At 41.6% G+C, this 24696-nt stretch overlaps 1 protein-coding gene across 10 annotated transcripts in view; it reads left to right on the top strand.

Moving 5' to 3' along the window:
* SYNE1 (spectrin repeat containing nuclear envelope protein 1) overlaps positions 1–24696 on the top strand; it is a 293499-nt gene that overhangs the window by 211217 nt on the left and 57586 nt on the right. For all 10 annotated transcript variants that reach the window (XM_060272764.1, XM_060272762.1, XM_060272760.1 and 7 more), the window contains 17 exons: positions 992–1192; positions 1976–2149; positions 2560–2691; positions 4471–4667; positions 6263–6395; positions 7344–7526; positions 9319–9468; positions 10437–10613; positions 11046–11201; positions 13428–13583; positions 14537–14707; positions 15726–15859; positions 16902–17106; positions 18839–19021; positions 19937–20083; positions 20415–20569; positions 21589–21736. In XM_060272764.1, coding sequence (XP_060128747.1) covers positions 992–1192; positions 1976–2149; positions 2560–2691; positions 4471–4667; positions 6263–6395; positions 7344–7526; positions 9319–9468; positions 10437–10613; positions 11046–11201; positions 13428–13583; positions 14537–14707; positions 15726–15859; positions 16902–17106; positions 18839–19021; positions 19937–20083; positions 20415–20569; positions 21589–21736 — 2802 coding nt within the window. The remainder of the gene's footprint in view (positions 1–991; positions 1193–1975; positions 2150–2559; positions 2692–4470; positions 4668–6262; positions 6396–7343; positions 7527–9318; positions 9469–10436; positions 10614–11045; positions 11202–13427; positions 13584–14536; positions 14708–15725; positions 15860–16901; positions 17107–18838; positions 19022–19936; positions 20084–20414; positions 20570–21588; positions 21737–24696) is intronic.

Below are 24696 nucleotides of genomic sequence, written 5' to 3'. Positions count from 1 at the left end.
TCCAGAGCATTTCATTTTTCAACATCTGCTGATGTTCTGTTTCCGATCATTCAAAATTTTTAGCTGCTGTTTAATAACATTATAACGTATTCTGTGAGAGTTTAGTTGTCTCTTTACATCAATGAACAAATATATTTTGCAGTCACTGAATGGCAGAAAGCCAGTGGCAGTAGAATATAAAGAGTGCCTGACACAAGGAATAATGGCCACTTAACCTTATCTTGCCAACACTGGCTGCAAATTACTCCCAAGAGTCTCAGGTAGAGCACTTTTCCATATATGACTCCCAATAAGTTTTAACCAGAGGTGATTGGAAATGAAATCATAATATTCTGCATGCAAATAGTGTTCTATCACCGAGCTGTGGCCTCTGCCCATGGTTTTCATATAGAACGCACTGTGGAAAAAAGTTCATTTGGCTTTTCAGACACGTTAATTCCCAGCTCAGTGACTACATTAGAATATTTTTATGAGTTTGTTGAATTCTTTATAAGGCACCCAGGAAAAAACAGGACACAACTCTCCACAGTGCAGTCCAATCACAATTCCCAGAACAACATCTACAACTAAGACTGAGGGCAGGGATGCCTCTGTGGCAGGAGAGCTAACATGGTGCACTCCAAATGTTTTGAACTAGAACTCCAGTCCGCCCCAACTTGGCGACCAATGTTCAGAGATGATGGGGGTGCACCACATTGACTACACCTGCAATACAGCATTTTAAATTTTGTCTCCAAGAAATCTGATTTGTTGTTATTTTACTTTTAGAATTTTTGTAACCCACCCTGAAATCTTAGTAAAAGATGGAATATAAATGCTTGAAATAAGTAAATGAATTATATTCCGTATACTGTAGATTTTTGACCCAGATAATCATTGAAACACCAACACTGGCAAAATGGATTGACCTGATCTGCAGTGTTTAATATTTGCGTGAGTTTTCTCTGTGACTCTAAGGAAGAACATTTATGCCTCTTTTCTCCTATGTCAGGATATGTATGATGAGTTGATAATGGTCATAGGATCCCGGCGTAGTGGGCTAAACCAAAATCTGGCACTTAAGGGTCAGTATGAGCAAGCTTTGCAGGATTTAGCTGACCTGATTGAAACTGGCAAAGAAAAGATGTCAGTTGACCAGAAAATGATAGTTTCCTCTAAAGAGGAAGTCCAAATTCTTCTGGACAAGCACAAGGTAAAAATATGTAATTATTAGATTTAATTTATTGCAAATATCTTGTTTTTCCATTAGTGTCATTCTGTTGTGGTGGTTGCTTTTAATTTTTCTTTTCTTCATTTCTGGAAAGAGATCTGTTATGATTTAATGACACTTGGAATAATTTTAAAATAAATAGTGGTAAAAAAAAGATAGATTCTGTTTTCTGGTACTTTATATATTGCCATGTTATATTGTTGCAATAGTAGGAATCGAAATGTATTGACCACCTGGAGGGATGCTGCTGAAAAGGCTTTCCTGCATTTCAGGAGGTTGTACTAGATGACCATAAACACACGAGAAGAGCTCTGGCGAATCAGGCTGAAGTATCATCCAGTTCTCACAGTGACCAACCAAATGTCTATGGGAAACCTATAATTGGTTACTAGCATCCTTGTAAAGGAAATAATATAAATACAAAATGCTAGTTTATAAAGCAAGGATTAATTTCTACACATACAAAATTATGTACAAAACCTGCACCAGTATCTGTTCTGCTAGAAGTTGCACTAAAAAGAAATGATGGCTAATCTGTATGGACAGCCCATGGTTTAAACATCTGGGTAAATCTAAAGTTTGCATCACATTAGTATAATTTATTAAAAATAATGAATATATGCTGCTGTCCTTTATGCACTCACCTGGGAGTAAATAATATGGAGTTCGATAGTACTTATATCTGAGTAAACATGCACAGGAACATACTGTTTAGTCTAGTAGGATACAAATAATAATACTTGGATGGGGTGTATCATTTCTCAGGAATATTTCCAAGGACTGGAGTCACATGTAATTCTGACGGAAACACTTTTCAGGAAGATTAGCAGCTTTGCTCTTGTAAAGGAAACTCAGTTCCACGGAGATCTGATGGCACAAGCCTCTGCTGTGTTGAAACAGGCTCACAAGAGGGGTGTGGAACTAGAATATATTTTAGAGGTAAGAACTTCCCTTTTTTTCCTTGCCTTAAAATGTACATATAGTTTGCACATAACAGGAAGCTATGGTTAACAACGGCTTCCTGGTCGTCGTCGTCCCCCCCCCCCCATGTTTGTGCAAAGAGAGGAGCAAAGCAGGAGCCAAGGGACTTGACAAGTCAGGTTATGGTAATGCAAATGCAGTCTATGAGTGCTTGTCATAGTTAGCTGTAAAATTGTTAAAGGAAAGCAAAATCTTCCTCAGCCATATGGAAGGAAGTGAAGAGAGTAGGTCCGGGAGAAGATGTGTCTCTTTGGTGTTGCACTAAACCATGGTTTAGCATCCAAATGAGAATTGTACTTTTCTTTTGATAACGTATTTTGAAATCACTGAGACACTGGTTCAGCTTTTAATGTGTGTGTCCTTTATAGACTTGGACACACCTGCAAAAAGATTATCAGGATCTTACACGGCAGCTGGAGACGGTTGAAACCAGCATTCCTAGTGTGGGTCTGGTAGAGGAATCTGAGGAGAGGCTTGCAGATCGGATTGCACTTTACCAGGTAATTTTGATGGTTTCCACAGTTTAAATATTGATTTATTATCAAAAAAATACAAAGCATCTATTGCTTTATCTCAGATGATTGCTGTTTGCATGACTGAGGTTTCTATTCTATGTTGCGTTCAAATTAAGACAAAACTTTATTGATTACATTTAAGAGCAGGTTTCGCATTGGCATTGGGCATGCATCCAGTGATCAACCAGCCTGTCTGCTATTTGATATGTAGTTGGGAATGACCAGTATTATGTTTCACCTGCAGCACGAACCACATCCAGTAACCCCCCCCCACTAGTTGTCCCCCCACATAGCATGGGGTGGGGGTCTTCCTCTGCTCATTCCCACTAAGGATCCAGCCCAATGAGTCTTCCAGCCACACATTGCAATGATTGCTACCACACATGACACTAAGCCTGTGTACATTATTTGAGTCTCATATAATATTTGTGTGCATATCTAAATTATGTTATTGGAGAATAGAGAGTGAAAGAGAATTGTTTTAAAATCAAATGCACATTCTGGACAATTTAGTTTTTACATTACACGATAGATACGCAAAACACATGCGAACAAAAGACTTGCCTGCTGAATTAGGCCAGTGGCCCATCTGCTCCAGCACAAGAGCACTCCCCTTTCCCATGGTTTTCAGCAACTGGTATTTGGAAGATGTGTAGACAGAGCATAGCCATTGGCTACTAGCCATTGAAAGCCCTCTCCTCCATGAATTTGTCTAATCCTCTTTCAAAGCCATCCAAGTTGGTGGCCATCACTGCCTCTCCTCCTGGGGGAGCAAGATTCATAGTTTGACTGTGTGCTGTGTGAAGAATTACTTCCATTAGTCCTAAATCTTCCAACATTCAGCTATTGTTGGATCTTTATACACCGATCCCCACAGCAGACACCCTGCAAGACTGTGCAGCCTCAGTGCACTGGATCAGGAACAGAAACTTGACGAAGAGTAACTTAAACTCTAGTTGCTTTATTATGTACAGCAGAGCAAAAAAGCAAAGCAATGTATTTACAGCTCTCTCAACAGTAACACTCTCCAGACTCACTCCAACAATTCTAACCTCATCTCAATAACTCTGCAGTAGCATACTGCTTATCAGGGAAATCAGCAACCAATCACAACCTGTTGCTAGGTCTTTGAAGTTGCTGAGCAGACTTCTGACTTCAGTCACGTAGACCATCCAATTAGGCAGCCTGCCAGCTCTACAATTGCTTCTGCAAAGCTGCATAGCTGCCAAGTTTTCCCTTTTCTCACGAGGAAGCCTATTCAGCATAAGGGAATTTCCCTTTAAAAAAAGGGATAACTTGGCAGCTATGCAAAGCTGCCTTATCTTTTATCACATTAACAGCAGCTTCATAGGTGTATTTTAGTAACATGTAAAAAATGGCCAAAGATTTAATTACCACGGAAGTATTTGCAATACAAATGAAATGAATTTGAAGAGGGAGGAAGAGGCTGGGAAGATCACCATGGAGTGGAAGGGGGTCCTCTTGGTTGTTCCACCTGTCTCAGGAGAGGGCATTCTTTGTGGTAGCCCCTAAGTTGTGAAATTACCTTCCCACAGTGTTGCAACTGGCTTCTTCACTATACAGCTTTCCTGTGAATGCTGAAGATGCATCTCTGTGCTTTGGCCTTTGGCACTTCCGATGTGTGTTTTCAGAGCCTACCCTACTCCTAGGATTACAATCCATTCCCAATTGTTTCCTATTTTGATTTTCAAAAGACGGGTAATAAAGATGTTATTGATGATTATATGTGCCTCTTTTCTCCAGCATCTGAAATCTAGCCTTACTGAATACCAGCCCAAGCTTTACCAAATACTGGATGATGGAAAAAGACTACTGTTCTCCGTCACCTGTTCAGAATTGGAAACTCAGCTAAACCAGCTAGGGGAGCAATGGTTAAATAATACCAGCAAGGTCACCAAAGAGCTGCATAGACTGGAAACTATACTTAAACACTGGACAAGGTAGTGTTAATCACATTGAACAAGGGTCGACTTAATTGCTTTACCATTTTGCATTCAGCAATCAAATTTTGCCTTTAAAGTTTTTTTGTTTTTTTAGTGTAAAACTTTGTAAAAGTTCCTAGGAAATTAATCTTTCGAACACGCATATGCAAACTTAATTAATTATAAATTCTCTCCATCTCCAAAACAGTTTTCTTCGAATTCCATCTAGTAAAATATTTGTTCTAAACTTTGCTTTTAAAAAAATGCATATATGTATCTCCAGTGCAAGTTCCTGCTGTGAACATTTGTGGCTGATTATTTACTCATGTACAGTGCCACTATCACTTATTTCAGAATATTGCATCATCATAACAGCTTGTGTTCTGCATTCTGTACGGTATGTTAATAAACCTAGAAGTAGCTTTTAAGTCTAGAGTTCCACAAATCACATACTCTGGGGATGTCTTGTATATAGTGGTACCTCTCATTACGCACTTAATTCGTTCCAGAGGTCCATTCTTAACCTGAGGTATCACTTTAGTTAATGGGGCTTCCCGCCACTGCCCCGCCACCAGTGCACGATTTCTGTTCTCATCCTGAGTTAAAGTTCTTAACCCGAGCTACTATCGGGTTAGCGGAGTCTGTAACCCAAAGTGTTTGTAAGCCGAGGTACCACTGTACTTTTTAAATACACTCCCAAAGTGGAATGTGAGTATCGTGAGTTGTAACCAGGTTGAAGACATCAGGAAACAGTAGACACTAAGGTGCACTAAGAAAAGTGTGCTTCTTATGTAAAGAAGTACATGTACGCGGGTGGCGCTGTGGGTTAAACCACAGAGTCTAGGGCTTGCAAATCAGAAGGTCAGCGGTTAGAATCCCTGTGACGGGGTGAGCTCCTGTTGCTCAGTCCCAGCTCCTGCCAATCTAGCAGTTCGAAAGCATGTCAAAGTGCAAGTAGATAAATAGGGACCGCTACAGTGGGAAGGTAAACAGCGTTTCCATGTGCTGCTCTGGTTTGCCAGAAGCGGCTTTGTCATGCTGGCCACATGACCTGGAAGCTGTACACCAGCTCCCTCAGCCAATAATGCGAGATGAGCGTCGCAACCCCAGAGTCGGTCACAACTGGACCTAATGGTCAGGGATCCCTTTACCTTTACATGTATTTAAGCAGTTGTGTGTGCTTAATTACATAGTTTTAAATAAAAAAGTAAAATAGAATAGAATTGTAGAGTTGGAAGGGACCACGAGGGCATTTGGTCCAATTCCATGCAAAGCAGGAATATTTTGACCAACGTGGAACTTGATACCATTACCCTGAGATTAAGAGTCTCACGCTCCACCAACTGAGCTTTCCCAGGAATATTCGATCATGTTTCAAGCTAATACAGGCAATCCTCGTTTTGCACGGAGCTTACGTTCCATAAAATGTTCTTCCTTTTTAGTGATGTTTTGGATGTGTGTAAATCTAGTTATTGCCTGTATATCAGTTTGGGTGATATAAGGAGAAAGATTTTGTCAGGGACTTGGGGGAGGATCTTAACTCATGAAAGTTCAGGGTTGCCCAATATTTGAAGTAAGATGTGACATGTGTCTGTCCTTTGCCCACCTAATAGATATCAAAGTGAGTCAGTTGAGCTGATTCATTGGCTCCAGTCAGCAATGGATCGTCTGGAGTTCTGGACCCAGCAATCGGTTACAGTCCCCCAAGAACTGGAATCAGTCAGAGATCACTTGAATGCATTTTTGGTAAGATGAAATAAGTATCTGTCCCAGCTGTGCGTTTCTGGATATCCTGCTATCATAACACCATCCTAACCAAGACCCACTTTACAATGTATTATTTTGATTAGTTTTTCTACTTAATCAGTGAACAATGTAGTTAAAAGACTGTTTGTGCAAAGCTGCTATATTCCTCACAAGCTAATGAGACATACTGCTGTAGAATTCTTACTACCTTATTATACTTTTGTAGTTTTCACAGTGAAAAAAAAAATCGTTCTTGGCTTGCTGCCATTACATGCCAGGTCTCTGAGGTGCTCCCAGTTTGGTGAGCCTTTGGAAGTAGGCTGGCTTCCCCATTTAGCATCACCACACTAGATGCTGGCCTGACTCAATCAGGGAGCCAGTCAAAAAACCTTGGAGGTGGGGCCTATGGAATGGGCCAGAGGGAAAACTTACTATAGGTTCAAGCCTGGGCTGTGACTTCCACCTTGCCATTGCAGACTCCTCCACCTACCACACCGTGCTTAGGATTGTTCTTGCTGTGGACAGAAATTGGTCGCTGATTAACAGACCTGGAAAGGAATTTTCCTGACTACCACCATTGGCCTGGGGTTGTGAGGTTTCCCCTTTCCCCTTTTTGGTGGTGGGCATGATCTGCAGCTTATGAGGGGATCCCTATAATGGGTCTTGTGGAAAAGTGGATTAATGCTATGCTGTGGTGGGCCCAAGCTTTCCAACTTCTTGCTGGTTTCTGCAGCAAGCAAGCTGGGGAAGACATCCTCCAGTATATGGGCCATAAATAACCCACATTATCCTCACTTGCGACATTTCCCCCCCTCTTGAATGACATTCATGAGTTCACGTGGGACACAATGCATTTAAAGTTATTTTCACACATAGTGCAGATTGGCAACATTTTTGTTGCTAAGCATGTTTATGTCAACCAGTTACACCAAATGCCAATCTTTCCAGGAATTTTCTAAAGAAGTTGATGCCAAGTCATTGCAAAAATCCACTGTTCTGAGTACTGGAAACCAACTCCTGCGACTGAAGAAAGTGGATACTGCAGCTCTGAGGCAAGGATTGTCTCAGATTGACAACCAGTGGACAGAACTACTCACACAGATTCCTATAGTGCAGGAAAAACTGCATCAGGTATGGTAGATGCTCAGCATTACATCTGAATTCATTATGTTTGCAAGTGATCCAGACCACATTTATGTGAAAGTATGGCTAACTGAAATCAGTGAGGCTTCCAGATGTTATTAGCGTGGCGTTTCAGTAAGTGGATTTATAGGTATATAAATCATACCCCCAACAAAATTGCATATGCATTAACACTGCTTTCATTCAGTATCACTACCTTATAAAGCCTGCTATGCAAATACCTCTGTTGAACTCATTGCTATGCCTTGCCCCTCAGCACAGCTCAATATATGTGACTGTTTGCAAATCCCTCTACAATTGTTGGTCCATGATCAGTTGTCAGAGGAATGAAACACCCAAGCTTTATTGGTTCTGTCTGGGATATTTTGTGACTACTTGGGCTGGAAACAGAAGCCCACAATTGCTATAGGCTCTGTGCTTTGGGTTTGACATTAAAATTTTCCCTGGTGTGCTGGCACTGGGGGGGGGGGGTCTGGTTAAAAAGCAGCTAATCCCCTTTGGGGGGCAGTTTAGCTGAGAGGGAATTTTGTGAGGTTGTATTTGATTAGTGTGTTGGACTCCCTTTCTTTGCCTACTCCATACTGTCTGGAATTCTAATTGGCTGTTAAGGGTATGGTTTTATTTTTTTTTTTGACTTGCTGCTATTTTTTGTTTGATTGACATTTATTGTGGGCAGGTAAGTGGATTTTAAGAATGAGAATAAGTACCCTGAAGCATCCTTGAGAGAAGATAACTGCATGCTCTTTGGGGCCTTGACGAATGTTGGCCAAGATCAGGCATCCCCATGATCCCTAGCTAAGAGGGCCAGTGGTCAGGGATGATGGGAATTGTAGTCCAAAACATCTGGAGGGCTGAAGTTTGGGGATGCCTGGAAAAGATCATCCCCCTTACCCCCCCCCCTAGCTAAGGATGAAGAATTTTGGGGAATGGAGGTCTGCTAGAGTCAACATGCTCAGAGAAACACAGGGAAGCACCCCTACCTGTCTTGCCCAGAGTCCACCTGCCATCACTTTCATAATCTGGTTGAATTGACTGCAGGTCATACGATTATATAATAAGTATGACCTTTATACTAAATCTCTGGGTCTGTCAGGTGGTGCCGTTTCTTCTGAATCTTCTGTTGCTAGAAGTGTACTGACGTTTTTGCCACAGGCTGTGATCCAAAGCATATTTATTTGAAAAAGAGCTGCTGAAATCAGTCACTGCCCCACCCCAAGATTTTACCAGCCATGTATGAGGCCAGGCCCCCCAGGATCCTACTTCGTCCTCAACCATGAAAGCCACTCCGCAAATTGGCTGACATCTTTGATGAACTCCCCATGCTGTGAGGATTCTAGCGTATTTACTTGTAAGAAAGTTACATTGATTCCCATAGGACATTTCCAAATAAATATACTTTGGATCACAGCCTGAAGCAGAAAAGTTCAGTATGCTTGCAGGAGCAAAAGATTCAGAAAAAAACCCCAGCACTATTACAACTGACAAAGTCTCATTTATATAATGCATTCAGTAATAGGCACCAGATTTCAATAAAGATGTTGCCAAGTTGCAAAATATTAAAAAGGTGATAACCTAAACTACAAATCTGTCAAATCTAAACTACAAATCTGTCCAGCAGGATTACCCTATTTCTTTCGGTATGCCAAATAATTTTGTCAAAAACCTAGATATTTGTTACACATATTTTACACAATGTTTTAACACATATTTCTAGAATAAGCCATTCTCATGGATTTTATTATTTGGGTTTCATAACTATGTATTTTTTAATGTCTTGCAGCTCCAAATGGACAAGCTTCCTTCTCGTCATGCCATTGTGGAAGTCATGAGTTGGATTTCGTTGATGGAAAATGTCATTTCTGAGGATGAGGAAAACTTTAAAAATGTAGTAGGACACAAAGTTATTCAAGACTATCTTCAGAAATATAAGGTAAGTGGTACAGGAGGCTTGGAAAGTAGGAATATCAGCCCAAAGATAAGATAACAGAATTTTAGTATACCTATGTTAGGATGTGAATAACAACAACTTTTGTCTTTACAAATAACATGGCTTTATGAATTCTAAATACTTCCAGTGGTACTAAAATCAGTTTTTGTATAGACATTTCTGGTTTTAGCATACCAGATCCAATATTAGACTAGTTTAAAACAAAATTATTTTTTACTAAATGAAAATTAAATGCAGTGTATGCAGAGTCTTGTACTACTTCCCGGGTCTCTGTAATAGGGCCTGCTTTTGAAAACCAGCACACAGAGGGGAGCATGCAACTAACTTGTTCTGTCAGCGCAAGGATTTACACTTGCACAATGATACCTTCCCCCCTCCCCACACAAGCAGTCCCTAAATCTGTTCCAGAGGTTTGCAACCCTCCAGAGCACATTTGTAGAGGGCACAGGATGTTTGTGGGGAGAGGAGAGGAATTTCCATTGCATAAGCATAAATCCTTGGGCTGACAGAACGAGTTAGTTGTCTACTACCCAGATTTTTTTTATTTTCAGTGGTGGGTTTTCAACCTGTCCCAAAATTCAATGACTGTGTTTGCACATCATGTTCAGCCACAGCTAATGTTTAATTAAATGCAAACGAGCAGTGTTTGTTTGGCAAACAACAAACCACAAGCCTGGGCTCAACATAACAAGCTTGCATTTTTTTGCTCCTATTGTGACCAGGAGCACCATGGTTGAACTATGGTTTAACATGAGTAGCCAACCAGGCCAGTATCTTAACAATTGCTTTAGGGGTCATAGTGACACTGTCCCTATTATTAGCCTTCCGAAGTATACTACTTGAGCTATATATTTTGATAGGTTTTTGGCAAAGCATGACATTACTAGCATTCATTTCTTCTTTCTGTAAAGCAATATCTGATAGTTTCCATTCTTTCCCCTTTTCACCAGGGTTTCAAGATTGATGTAAACTGTAAGCAGTTAACTGTAGACTTTGTTAACCAATCAGTACTACAAATTAGCAGTCAGGATGTGGAGAGTAAACGCAGTGACAAGACTGATTTTGCAGAACAACTTGGAGTGATGAACAGGCGTTGGCAGGTCCTGCAGGGTCTGATAACAGAAAAGGTAAGGGGAGAAGCCTACCCAATTTAAAGAGAATGGCAAGAGCAGAAATTGCTTATTAATTAGAGGTAAAGACATATTCTGAATTCCATTATTTATGTGTGAGAGCTAGTGCTGGACCAAAGTATTTGTCCCAGCAATTTTCATAGCAGGATTTTTTTTGTTGGGGGTGTGTGAAAATGCACTCCAATCTTTGGGGGCAGGCAAATTCTAAGAATTTGCCCTTCTGTAAGAGGAAGCCAAGTCTTTTTCTTACTGTTCTGTTTATTAAAGTGATGACTTGACTGCCCTGAAGTTCACTGCTCTACAATGCTCTCGGAACAATGCTATGTTCTAAGAAAGCTTGAACTGATACAGAAGTGCTTTCCACTGAAAGAAGTAGTTACCTCAACACTGTGAATTACATTATTTAAAATATCTACATATATTTTTCAGATTCAGTTGTTAGAAGGTTTTTTGGAATCTTGGATAGAATATGAAGACAGTGTTCAATCCCTGAAGATGTGGTTTGAAACTCAGGAGAAGAGACTGAAGGAACAACAGAAAATTGGAGATCAGGCTTCAGTCCAGAATGCCTTGAAAGACTGCCAGGTATTGCAGTGGTGGTGGTTGTTAAATTTCTGTCCTAACCTTCCTCTCAAAGGAGCCCAGGGTAAAAATGCCTCTGTAAACAGGACTGTTTTAAAGTTTCTCCTGAATGTTAATAATGAGGGAGACAGGGGTGCCTCACCAGGGAGGACATTCCACAAACAGGCAACCACCGCTGAGAAGGCTCTGTCACACAGGTCAATGCCAGCTGGGCAGCACTGCCAACAGAGCTTCCCCTGCAAATATTTGAGGAAGTATTATTTTAGGTATTTGGGTGCCAAGCCATCTACAAATTTGTATGCTGGTACCATTGCACTGAATTGGACCCAGGAACTGGCAGCCAATGGTGTGCTTTCAGAACCTGTGGCCCATTGGATCTACCGGGTAGCTGCATTATGCACTAGCTGCAGTTTCTGGGCTGTCTTCAAGGGAAACCACACCTGGAAGACATTGCAGTAATCCTGGCCTGATGGCACTAGGACATGGTCAGCTGAAGCCAGGCTATCCTGGTCCAGGAACAGCTGTGCTTAGAATCCAGGTTGGAATCCAGAAGCAGTCCCAGACTAAGAACCTGTTCCCTTTGCATTGAGAGGAAGGGGTTGATACCTCTTCCAGATACCTAATTCCCAAACATGGCAACCACCCATTCACAGCACCTCTGCCTAGCCAGGATTCATCTTCAGTTTACCATCAGGCCCATCACTACTTTCAGCTGGCTGGGTGTTGCTTGGCCCTGACACCTCTTGCTCCTTTCCATCCCTCAATTTTATGTGGCCATGTCTCTATTGTGTCTCAAACATAAGCTGTGACGCCTACTGTACTTGTTCTGTTTTCATGTTACCTTCACTTTCTAGCTGTAACTCAATATGGCAGTAGATCATTGGAATCACCCCCTTAGTGTTGATAAAGATATTTCATTCCTTAGCTCTGACCTAGATTCCAGACCTTAGCTTGGCTCTGTTGGTGTAATTCAATATGGCAGTAGATTGTCTGGATCACTCTCTTATGTTGATAAACTGCCCCATAATTTAGCTCTGACCTAAATTCTAGACCACCCTGAATCCTGTAGACCTTTCCGGAACTTCTCATATGTGCCACTAGACTGAAGTGAATGTTTTCTATACTTTGAAAACTAAACAATTCTCTCAAGGACCAGATTTTATATTAAAACATTAAGATATTTCTATTTTAATATCATTAAAATATTCTATTCTTTAGACATGGGTGATATTCAACTTAGTTATACTCAGAGTAAATTCATTGAAATCAATCAGCATAAGTTAGCCTTGACTTAAGTCCTCTGATTTTAATGGATCTACTCTTAACACCACCCATTAGAGCAATGTAATGCAAATGTTGCAATTCCTATATTAACTGCTGGTAGATAGCATTCAAATTTTCCTCAAATAGTTTAGGAAAATCTCCGCAGTAAATCAGAAGCAAGCACGACAATTTAATTGAGTTATGAGATTGGAAAGATAAAAGTATTTCTCTTCCAGTATTTTTGGCATTTGGTGCATTTTTCCTTCCTTTGATCTCAGGCCAGTTTAAATTTTATTTATTTATTTGAACATTTTGTTGTAGACCTCAGTGTAAATCTAAAAGAGAATATGTTAACCATTAAACCATTCCAAAATGAAGAGTGAAGCATTGGTCTGCCAGGAAATTAAAAAAGTGCTTTATACTAAGAAAACAGAACTGGAACAGCTAGTCAAAAATCTTGCAATCATAATTTTATTTAATTGTAACTTTATATTTTAACAGTAATATACAACCTTACGAAAGATTATGCACAAGTCTTCTTGTGATTTCTAGTTATGGGCCATGTGCAATCTAAGTGACATTCAGAATCACATTCAGAATGTGATGATTCTGAATAAACACAGGATGATATTCAGTGCTACTGTTCCACTTGTGTGATGGAACTTACTGTTCCTTTCCTCCTCCCTGTAGCTCCAGTGGGTTGGGATGCTCTCTGGAGTGGATTTGGGAGGTGGGGAGGAGGAGTGAAAGTCCATCCAGCATTTGATACAGACAGCCTATTGTTTTAATTAAAAATAATTGAAATGGCAATATGTTAATCATTATTTATGGTGAATCCGTTGCATTAGAGAGCTGTGCGAATTCTCCACCAGATCTTTCACTGTTTATTGGGAACTGTTAATGTTTTTGACATTTGCGAAAGTTGCAAACCTAAAACAAAACCACGGTCATTTGTATTTCTTTCAGGAACTTGAACAGCAAATAAAATCTAAGGAAAAGGAAGTGGAGAAAGTGGAACAGTGTGGCCTTTCCTTGATGCAGAATAAAAAAGAAGAAGTTTCTGTTGTTGTCATGAACACACTTCAGAAACTAAACCATTCTTGGGCAAATTTGGACCACATGGTAAGCAAGTATGGCTGCATTTATACAGAGGGGGATTTTAGCTCAAAGAGCAGCCGATAGGAATTTTTGCATGTGCTGCTGCAGTTTAGCAAAGGAATTTGATTTGCTTGTGTAGAATTTATGTAGAGCTTTTTAAACATTTTACTCCGTTTGGATTGCAACTCATCTTACAAAACTAAAGAATACATAGGCTATTGGTTGAACCCAGATTTTCCATGAAGAGGAAGAGATGAGCCTTGGCAATTCCTCCTCCCCGCTGCAGACCCCTTCTGCCTCCTGAAAATCTGCTCCATATCAGCATGATAGGTGGTACGGGGGCTGCAGGGGAACGGGTGTGTGTGCTTGTCAATATTAGACCAGAGAAAATAATAAAATCTGAAATAGTAACTGTCAGGGCGACTCCCTACAGGGAGCCTCCCCCCATCATCCTGACCAGCACTTCGCCCAGAGACAGTGCTAGCAGCAGGTCAGGGGGAAGCGGAATGGAGGAGGGAAGGCTCAGCGAGGCATCAGAGCCCCTGCACCACTCTGACCAACAAGTGGAGGAGGGACGGCTCAAGGAGGTGTCAGAGCCCAGGCACTGCCCCAGCCGGCCAGGGGAAGAAGGGGCACCGCTCCTTCCGGCGCCCAAATTGAGGCATGCGCCCAAACGCAGGGCTAGGGGGTGGCGTTTCGGGGTGCCCAGGTTGTTATGCTGGGCCCGAAGCAGACGGGCGCCATTGCCGGGTTCTGAGAGTGACTAGGAGGTCATGTTTTCTTCTATCTCTGCACTGTAAATAGTATGCACACTAAAACCTTTAAAGACACAATGGACTGCAGCGTCTTTACTCAGGAATAGCCGCAACAACTCCCTGACAGTAACCTTGTCTTCAGAATGATTTAAACAGGCAGCAAAATGGCATTCATACTTTCATTTTTTATTTATTGTTTGGTTCTGTTTCTTTTTCTGTCAGGTTGGCCAGCTGAAAATATTGCTGCAGTCTGTCCTTGATCAGTGGAATGCTTATAAAGCAGCTTATGAAGAACTAAATAGTTATCTGATGGAAGCCAGATACTCTTTATCTCGCTTTCATCTCCTTACAGGTTCCCTGGAAGCAGTGAAAGTCCAAGTAGATAACCTTCAGGTAAGGACATGAGCATCAAAGCCTTTAGTGTATTCTAGGAAAGTCAGGGAAATTTTCAAACTTTGCAGGGAAGCAAGTTATTACCAATTGAAGCCTTTTAAAACTACACTTAAAACATAGCAAACTTGTTCTACAGTGTTCTTCATTCAGTGGTGCTTTAGGATTTCTACGCATCTTTCCTAGCATCATTTTACGGTAGTTCTTGCTAACAGGTTGCCAGATGTAACTTTGAAAAGAAAATTTAAAACCTTAAAATCAAACTGCAATTAAAATGCCTGCTGGAATAAAGAAATAAATAAAAATCTTCAATTGGTGCTGGAAGTTCAGTAGGTAAAAAGTAAAAAGGGGGATCCATAAAAAGGGGGATTATAGGCATACCTATAATCAGATGCACAGGGGAATCCATCATCAGCTCCCCATACCTGGGAGGAGGGCAAACCAGGTTGGAGAAGGACAACAGGTGAACTCAGAGCTGGACCAAGCTGGGCTTGGTTATGCGGCTGTGGACTTGGTAGGCAACCCACAAGACACTGGGAGGTTTATATCCTCTTATGTGGCTCCTACCCCTTTCTGGTTATCTGCTGGGTCCCACTGTACTCATGCTCCTTCTGTGCTTCTCCTCCTGAGTAGACCTTGTAGTGAATTCCTCTGACTGCTTGGAAAGAGCATCATCACTGGCTCTGGACTTGTTGCTGGGCCCAAAGCCACCTTTGCTCCTGGGGAGAAGCGGAAAAGTCTAGGATTGAGGTGGAGTGTGTGAGGCTGTTGTGGGCAGGCAATGTGTCTTTGGAGCTAGGCAATTCAGGCTGTTCAACTGTCTGACAGCAGTGGCACTGGAGGTCTCTACAGAGGCCCACTCTTTTTCTGATGTGGTCTCTCTGGAGTCACATGAGCTGGAATTTGAATGGGTAACTCCTGCCTGTAAATAAATAACATAGTGATTTATTATTCCATGTCCTCCTTCCTGGTTGCAACTGCACATTTCTTTCCCCTTTAATCTCTCTTCTTCTTTTTAAAGAACTTGCAGGATGAATTGGAAAAGCAAGACCATAGTTTACAGAAATTTGGATCAGTGACCAATCAGTTATTGAAAGAATGCCACCCACCTGTCACAGAAGTACTTAACAACACTTTGAAAGAAATGAACTTGAGGTAAGAAACCATTCCCAAACGTGGTTTTTAAACATAATCCCAAATAGGTACATGAAGGGTGGGAGGGGCAAAACAAGCTTGCAGGTTCCTCAAGTACAATGGTACCTCTGGTTGCTGACACGATCTGTTCCGGGGTGCTGTTCGCACCCCGGAAAGTCTGTAACCAGAGCAGCGCTTCTGTGCATGTGTGATCTGCGCAGAACGCTTCTGTGCATGCGCACATGGCGAAACCCGGAAGTAAACACTTCTGGGATTGCCATGTTCTTAACCCGAAAAAACACAACAAGAAGAGGTATAACTGTAGTTTTAGCCTAGTCCTCCCAGCTCTGTAATGAAAATCTGTTTCTCTCTGAGCCAGTATAACTCTAGGCTGTTCTAGTCATCTGTATAAAATAGGCAAAACAAAAATATTTTTCTGTTATCATTTGAAACGTTAAATAGTTCCAGTATAAACCAGAAGCTTCAAAGATGTGGCAAAGTAGACACCTAAATCCAGTTAAATTATGGTCTCAAACACACACATTTATAATAAACCCCCTTGGAAGCTGTGTGAGTTAGAGTACCCCATGGGAGAAGATTGTGATCAGATTAATTCTGATCTGCTAAGTTACTACATGTTTGTCTTTTTAATGTGAGTAAACATTCACAGGTCCTTCCATCTGCAATATGGTGTCCAGAATTATATCTCCTTAGCGCACCACTTCATTCTACATAATGTTTTTGGTTCTTTTCTCCACATGTAGTTTTCAAATGAAGGGTTTCTTTAACACTCATGCCCCTACATGTCTCTTTTGTTAATTACTTTTTTCTGGAACAAAGGTCATCATAGGGTTATGAAGATTGGCTTCAAAGACCATTAGTCAGCATACTTGGTGTTCCTCTTTTTCAAATTGTTTTTGTGATAAATAGCCAAATTACCATCTTATTCATGCTGAAGTTTTATAACCCAAGATGAAGATGTACTCAAAAGTTCTTCCATAGTCTATTTTGTTTTCCCTCTGTGAGCTCCTCTATCTCACAATCCATTGGTTATAATCACCAGGTGGAACAACCTTCTAGAAGAAATTGCAGAGCATCTGCATTCCAGTAAGGGTCTGCTTCAGCTCTGGCAAAAGTACAAAAACTATTACACACAGTGCTGCTCCACAGTTCAGCAGTATGAGGACCGAACAAATGAACTTCTGAAGGCTGCAACTAGCAAGGACATTGCTGATGATGAAATTGCTGCTTGGATTCATGATTGCAACGTAAGTTCAGTAAACTGAAGGCTGTGCCATTAGTCCACACTCTTTAACTGCAGCAAGGTCCCTAATGTGAAAGGATTCTAAAAAACTAGCTGAATACTGACAAGGGAACAGATGAAGTATTTCCCTTCTCTTCCAATACACCTTTACCATACTCATTCTTCTCCCAGGCTCCAGTCCCTGATCCTCCACTCAGACCATTGCCACTCATAGACCAAGGAGATCAGTTTTTCCAAAACATTTCCCCACACCAAATTTGCCCTGAGACCCTAAGAAATAAAGGGCATTCCCCCAAATAGCAAATTGGGAGGATGAGGTAAGGTTGCTTATTGCCACCTTACCCCTGAACCCAGGTTCTTTTGATTGCTACATCTTCATAGTCCTGGGACTGTGGTATTGCCTTCCCTGTTGGTGATGGCTGCACCATCCAGTGAATAAATCCCCATGCAGCCATGAAGCTTACTGGGTGAACTTGGACCAGTCACCATCTCATAGCTTAACCTACCTTACAGGGTTGTTGTGATGGTGAAATGGGGAGGAGGAGAACCATGTACACCACCTTGAGCTCCTTGGAAGATAAAGGTGACATATGTATGTATGTGTCAGGGGCCCTCCCCTTACCTTCCCAGTTCCGGACTGCAGAATCCGGGACCGGCAGCCATTTGACACCGGAAATTGCATCGATGTAACTTCCGGTGTCGCTTTGCCCTTCTATGGGCACCAAAATGGCCGCCGCCAACACCGGAAGTGACGTCTATGCACTTCCGGACATGCGTACATGCGGCTTTTGAAGCTGGCTGCGGCCATTTTTGGTGCCCATAGAAGGGCAAATCGGAAAGAAAAAAATGGCCGCTGGCAGGAGAAAATAACGGAGAAAAACGGGAGACGAAGTGATACGGGGGACCACCGGGAAAAGGTAAGTAAAAAATGGGTTTTCCCAGGGAAAACGGGAGACTTGGCAGCTATGGCCCTCCCTACAGGGAGCCTCCCCCCGTCATCCTGAGCAGCACTTCGCCCAGCAACAGCACGAGCAGCGAGTCAGGAGGAGGGAATGAGGAAGGGAGCGGAATGGAGAGAGGGCTCAGTGAGGTGTTTGAGCCCTGGCAACGCTATGGGGAACAGAGCGTGCAGGAGGGGCTCAGAGACGCGTCAGAGCCTTGGCACCGCTCTGGTCAAGGGTCAGCGGATGAGGGGCTCAGCAAGATGTCGGAGCCCAGGCGCCGCCCCAGCCAGCAAGAGGGGAGACCTCTCCTTCCGGCGCCTGAATTGAGGCGCACGGCCACACGTAGGGTGAAGGGGCGGCGTTTTTGGGTGCCCAGGCTTTTATGCTGGCCGAAAAGCAGATGGCAGCCATTGCCGGTTCTGAATCGGACTAGGCAGTCATGTTTTCTATTATCTCCGCACTGTAAATAGTATGCACAACAAAACTCTTAAAGACAGTGCGGACTGGAGCGTCTTTACTCGAGAGTAGCCGCAACAACCCCCTGACAGCATGTATGTGTGTATGTATGTGTGTATGTATAATGAATGAATGAATGAATGAATACATGAGTACTTGCCTGCAAGGCAAGGAGCAGGTCCCTAAGACTCACAGCCGAGATGGTCAATACCATTTTCTTCCAGGAGAGCTATAACAGTTACGTTGAGGTCCATGTCAACACATTTTAATTTCAATAATACTTTGCACTATGAAAAATCACCCCTCAGAAGCTACTTGTATGTTGTTTTTCTGCAGGATTTGCTTAAAGGCATGAAGACAGTGCAGGATTCTCTGTTTGTTCTGCATGAACTGGGGGAACAGCTGAAGCAACAGGTGGACTCTTCTGCAGCAGCAGCACTCCAGTATGGTCAGGTCTCTCTGAACCAGACTTTATCATCCTTAGAACACACTCTTTGCAGGCAGCAATCTATACTACAGGTAGGAAGACCTTACCACACACTTACACCTCCTTCTTTCCCAGTACCTTCCACTGCTCACATAATTCATGTAAGTTTTTAAGTTGATGTTTTGCTGTGTTTTTAATATTTTGTTGGGAGCCGCCCAGAATGGCTGGGGCAACCCAGTCAGATGGGCGGCATAAAAATAATAAAATTATTACTCTTATTAGTGATTCAGTTTTCATCATTGTTGTTGTATTGACCTCATGCCTAGCAAAAGGATTCAAATTCACACTTTCACTGTTATAAATCAATATGTTCTTGTTATTTGTTGTTGTCCAGTCACAGAGAATACAACCCATAGAAGAGGGAAGAGTACAAAGTTTGAGGAGGGAAGGTTGCCATAGGGATTAGGGTGGAACTTGGGGAGGGACTGGCAGGCCACACCCAAGGTATCATTTATCTTCTAGGAATCTGAGGTGAAAAAGTAAAGCAAGGTGATGAAAATAAGAAGGAAATTGTGCAACCTGTTAGAGAAAAATAAATACATATTCTTCTCACTGATAAGTAATGCATGAGTAATGCATATGTTACTTTAAACTACATGAGGGCACTGTTTTGTCCAGCAATCCAGCCAGTACTTGCTTATAGCTCTCTGCTTAAGTTGACTCCACCTCTAAAAGCTGAGCCATTTAGTTTATTGTTCTCTCCCAGCTTGTTGAGACAAGATATCTGCTGTTTCTCTCTCTCATCTCCACTTCTCTTATAAATAGTTCCTGCATGAATAATGCCTTCAACTCCAGAAAATGTGATTATTCCATTCTAATTCACCCAAGCTGCAAGATCTGTTAACATACCACTGTGGATTTCAGGCTCTGGTAGACAATTAGTGGAAAGAAACCTACGTTTCATAATTTATGAGCTTTCCTTTCCTTTTTTCTTTTTCTAATACAAGGCTGGGGTTCAAGATTACCAGACATTTTCCAAGAGCCTAGGAGGGCTAGAGGATTGGATAAAGCAAGCTGAAGAAGTGTTAAAAGAACAAGACCCAAGTAGTTCATCCGATCTGTCCATAATACGGAATAGAATGGAAGAGCTTAAAGTGAGTTAGGGCAGAAGCATGGCTTTTTTTACTTGCAAAATTTGTCTGATACTAAAGTATGTTTAATGAGAACAAACACTTCAGGGAACCTTTTCCCCAATAAACTGTAAACTCTGAGTTGTTGTTTTCCAGAAGAACATAAGGATTTAAACTGTATATGTTTTATTGGTGTAATGGATGTGCCTAAAATCTAAAATTGTGCTAAAATATGAAAGGCATCTTACATGAATATCCATAAAAGCACTGATATGTATGTTCATTCTGATTCTCTGATGATCAGCATCCTAGCCCATATGCTCTGATTACTTCTTTGTTCCCTATCACTATACAGCGCCAGATGTTAAAATTCAGCAGCATGGCACCAGATATGGATCGTCTGAATGAGCTAGGATATAGACTACCCCTGAATGATAAAGAAATCAAAAGAATGCAAAATCTAAATAGACATTGGTCCATTATTTCGTCACAAACCACAGAAAGATTCAGGTGGGACAACTTATAAAGGACCAAAGTGTTAACTTGGACTGAATGGAGGTTTAATGTAGCACGGTTAAATAAATGTGATGCTTCCAGGCTTGGTTTTTAAACTTATTCTATAGTTGCATAAGATTGGGAGGAATTAAAAGTTTGGTGGGTTCAATTGTGTTCCTGAAAGCAGAATAATCTCCATTAGTCTTCCTTAACCTGGTACGTTACAGATGTTTTGGACCACAACAGTGATGGCTGGGGCTTTTGATAATCCATAGTATCTGGAGGATACTAGGTTGGGAAAGCTAGTTCTGCTTGTTTCTATAAAAATGTGTTGTAGTGCTGCAGTTTGGCTGTCAACAGGTGCAAACTACAGCATGACAACACATTTCAGCACAAATGAAAGGTTGCGGATGGGCAGCCCCAGCAAACCTTGGAGGGGGTAGCCACAACAGGCTGCAGCAGCCCTTCTCCCCCTGCCCCAGCTCAGCTAGTTCCTCTGCCTGCCAACTTTGGGGCTCTCCTTGAAGTGAACAGGGGCACAACCTCATGTGTGTGTGCACACAGTGTTAGCACCTGTGGGAAGCTTGAGAAGACGCATTCCTGAAACTGCCCTCCTGTACCCACTTACCTAGCAGTAATCTCCTGTACTTTTTACTGAATTTTCTGAAATAGCAACAATGAGCTAATCACTTCATTTATTGAAATGGAGGTTGCTTTGCTAAATCAGTTCTTCCAAAATGAAGGCAGCTGTGGGATTTTGTTTATGAACTAAAGGCACATTTTAAATGGGGAAAACATATTCTTCTAACATTCAAACTAATGAAAGAGGCAAGCAGAAATGTGCATGTTTATCTACGATGTGGTAGTTGTTTTAAATTAATTTTTATGTACGTACTTTTTAAAAAATACCCAGGATGAATAAATAAATAATCTCGTTTAGGCCAAAGTGAAGTGAAATGGCTCACTTAAGAACTGCTGTAAGTTTGTTTTAGCAAGCTCTGAGGTGTTACTGAATCACTCTTTTATCCTTACAGTAAGCTGCAATCCTTCATGCTGCAGCAACAGACCTTCCTAGAAAAATGTGAGACTTGGATGGAATTCTTGGTTCAGACGGAACAGAAATTGGCCGCTGAGATTTCAGGAAACTACCAACTTCTTTTGGAACAGCAGAGGGCGCACGAGGCAAGTTGTAATGAAAGAATGAGCAAACTGACAATCCAATCTGTGGTTGGATTGATCAGTGGCTTGTAGATTGCAACCATTACAACTGTAAGCGTTTATTGTTCAAGTGTTAGGTTTTGTCATCTTCCATACACCTTCTTCACTCATTCCGATTAACTGTGATATATGTGAGCTGGAAGTGCATTGGTATTAGCCGTAGCAACTGCTGTGTGTGAACCACTCTAAGATCTATAGATATGAAGGGTGGTATATATAAATTTAATCAATAATAATGAAGAAGAAGATGAATTTCTGCACAATGTACTGTGCAAGATGATTGTTGAGAGTGCTTAGTCTGAGTACCTGAGTCAGGTGTTAATTTATCTGAAGCCTTACTTTGTCAAATGATTTTCATACTTTGATTTGCTCAGTCCATTCCTCATCCAGGTGTTATCTATCTATCTATCTATCTATCTATATTTCATAAAATTTATATATGATTTGATTGTAAAAGCAATCTCAAAGCTGATTACAAAAAGATAAAGCAAGAAAATCAAGAAAAAAAATCACAACCATATTTTAAAACACACAAAAGTTAAAATGCTAAAACATATTACAAATTACCTCAAGTATCTAAGGATCTGACTAGGCTTGTCTAAGCAATAATGTTTTTAGCAGGTGCCAAAAAGAGTACAGTGAAGGTGCCGGCTTGATCTTAGCAGGGAGGGAGTTCCAAAGTGCAGGAGCTACCACACTAAATGACTGAGGACTTAGAAATGCAAATGGGTATTATATGGTACCTGTAGTTTGCCAATTCCACCCATTGTAGCAGTCGAGTGGGCACATGTAGGGTAAGGCAATCCCCTAGGTAAACTGGTCCCAAGTTGTTAAGGGTAAATATATTATGGGGTACATTACTTCCTTCAAATCCTTATATCATCTGCAGGAGACCTGGTTTTGAGTATATATAAAAACTTCAGTTAAATAGATGGCTCTGTCTGGGTGTTATTTTTTCCACAGGGTGACATTGGGAGTTCGGTTGTTGTCTCCTGCTATCCTCTCTGTTGAAAGGTCATAAACTGAACTGGCAGATCTGTGGTTATTCATCATCAACATTATCAAACCTTTTATGGGCATCACATACAAACATCCAAAACAAATCAATACAGAATTACCACTTCCCCAGTGGCACAAAACATTTGCTAAAAGAAAGGAGGCAGAGCAGTCTATCGTCGCATCTCTAGGTCTCCAGGGAGATCAGATGTCTGCAGTGTATTTCGATGACAAAAAACGAAATAGAGATATCTTCGTTACTAGTAATTTACAGCTAGCATGTCAACAGGATATGTTCACTTTTTATATGGAGAGCCACTAGGGTTAACAATCCATCCAAAGGCCTACCTTTCTGCCACATTCCACAATAACAACTGCAGAGAGGAATTTTGCACCAGGTTCCCAACCGTGGCAAAAAGTCAATATAGGTGCATGTCGGAAGGTTGGCTATCACTTGAAGCCCCAGACAGTTCCTGATGTATTTCCTCCACTACCTCTGGGGCATCGGTTATTAGTCTGTGGACCCTGGTGTCATTTGCTAAGGCAATGGGGGGGGGTCTTAGTTGAAGACAATTAAATCTGTCTCTGATTGTCTGTGTGTTGTGTTTCCCTTGGGAGGAGTGTCATTTGCCGATGGCTGATCGGGTTCCAGCCGGGGTAAAGGATGGTGAATTTCGAGATTAACCAAGGGGCTAATAGAGTGTCCTGTATTTGACTTATCTAGATTGGGCTGGTGTTCTTTGTGTAATTGGCCTTTTTGCTCTAAAGTTTTCCTCTCCAAGGGAGTGTTACGGCTGGGTGCATCACGTGTAACCTGCCGAATGAACCACTGGCCTATAGCAAGTGCCCTCCAACAAAGTGGGCATTGATTACCTGGGGTCGGTCCGGCAATACGACAAATTTGGCAGTAGTTGTTTTCGTTCTGTGTCTTTAAAAACTCGCCTCAACTCAATATTATAGACCTGTAAGAGGGCCCTATATTTCAGGAGCTTTTTAGGATTCGGGAAATGTCAGCATGAGTCTAGTGTGCTGGAAGTCTGTGCAAAGCAGGTTTATCACAATCAGATTGCCACACTGGATATCTAGTAAAAGCTTAAAGTTTCTCTTCACACTAGCGATTGATTTCCAGTAAGGCAGCATACCTTTGAAAGGCTATATATTGAGAGCTACTTGGGTGTTTTGTAGGCTCAAGTCCCTACTTTCATTTTTTTTTTTTTTTTTGCTATTTGTAGTCTCTCGGTTGTCGGATCCAGACCAGTTACACCCCTGTGCACAGTGGTCTTGGGGGAGGGCAATGCTGCAGTCAATCTCATTAGTATCGAGGGAGCTATTACTGGCCGCCAAAAGCACCAACTCAGCCAGGAGTGGTGTTGTCTTTTCTAGTTTGGTGTTAATTTCCCCCACTGTTCTTGCAGTAGTAGTTCATAAGATAGTTCTTGCAGTAGTGGTTCATGAGATAGTTCATAGGCGCTCATCTCAGCGTTCTCCCCTGGGTGGTCTCCACCTGTTAAAGCGTCCCCACCTTCCTGGGAATGAACTCTGTTTGATGTAGTAGGTTCTGAATTCTGGGCTCTTATGAAATCATCCAGTTTACTCTGCTTGCACTTCTGCTGTGGGCTCACTTGTGGAGATGAAGCCGATCGCTTCTTTTTCTTAGACATTTTCACGGAGATGCAGCTGCTACTATTTTCTGCTGTAAATCAGGAAACCCTGCGTCCTTCCAAGAGTAGGGCGTTTGATCTCCTCTCCTGCTGATAAGTAGTTGGTAGATTGAGTCAAGCTGGAGTTAAGGCTTTCTCTGAGACTTTCCAGGGCTTTCTCTAAAACTTTTAGCTTAAACTTTGTGAATATAGTAATTAAGAAAAAGATACCGAGCGATAAAATACTAGAACTGATAAAAGCTAATAAAAAGCTGATAAAACTAATAA

The sequence above is a fragment of the Zootoca vivipara genome, chromosome 3 (genome assembly GCF_963506605.1).
Source record: "Zootoca vivipara chromosome 3, rZooViv1.1, whole genome shotgun sequence".
Classification (NCBI taxonomy): Eukaryota; Metazoa; Chordata; class Lepidosauria; order Squamata; family Lacertidae; genus Zootoca; species Zootoca vivipara.
The sequence above is the reverse complement of the archived record's forward strand: the minus strand, read 5'-3'. Positions and strand labels throughout refer to the sequence as shown.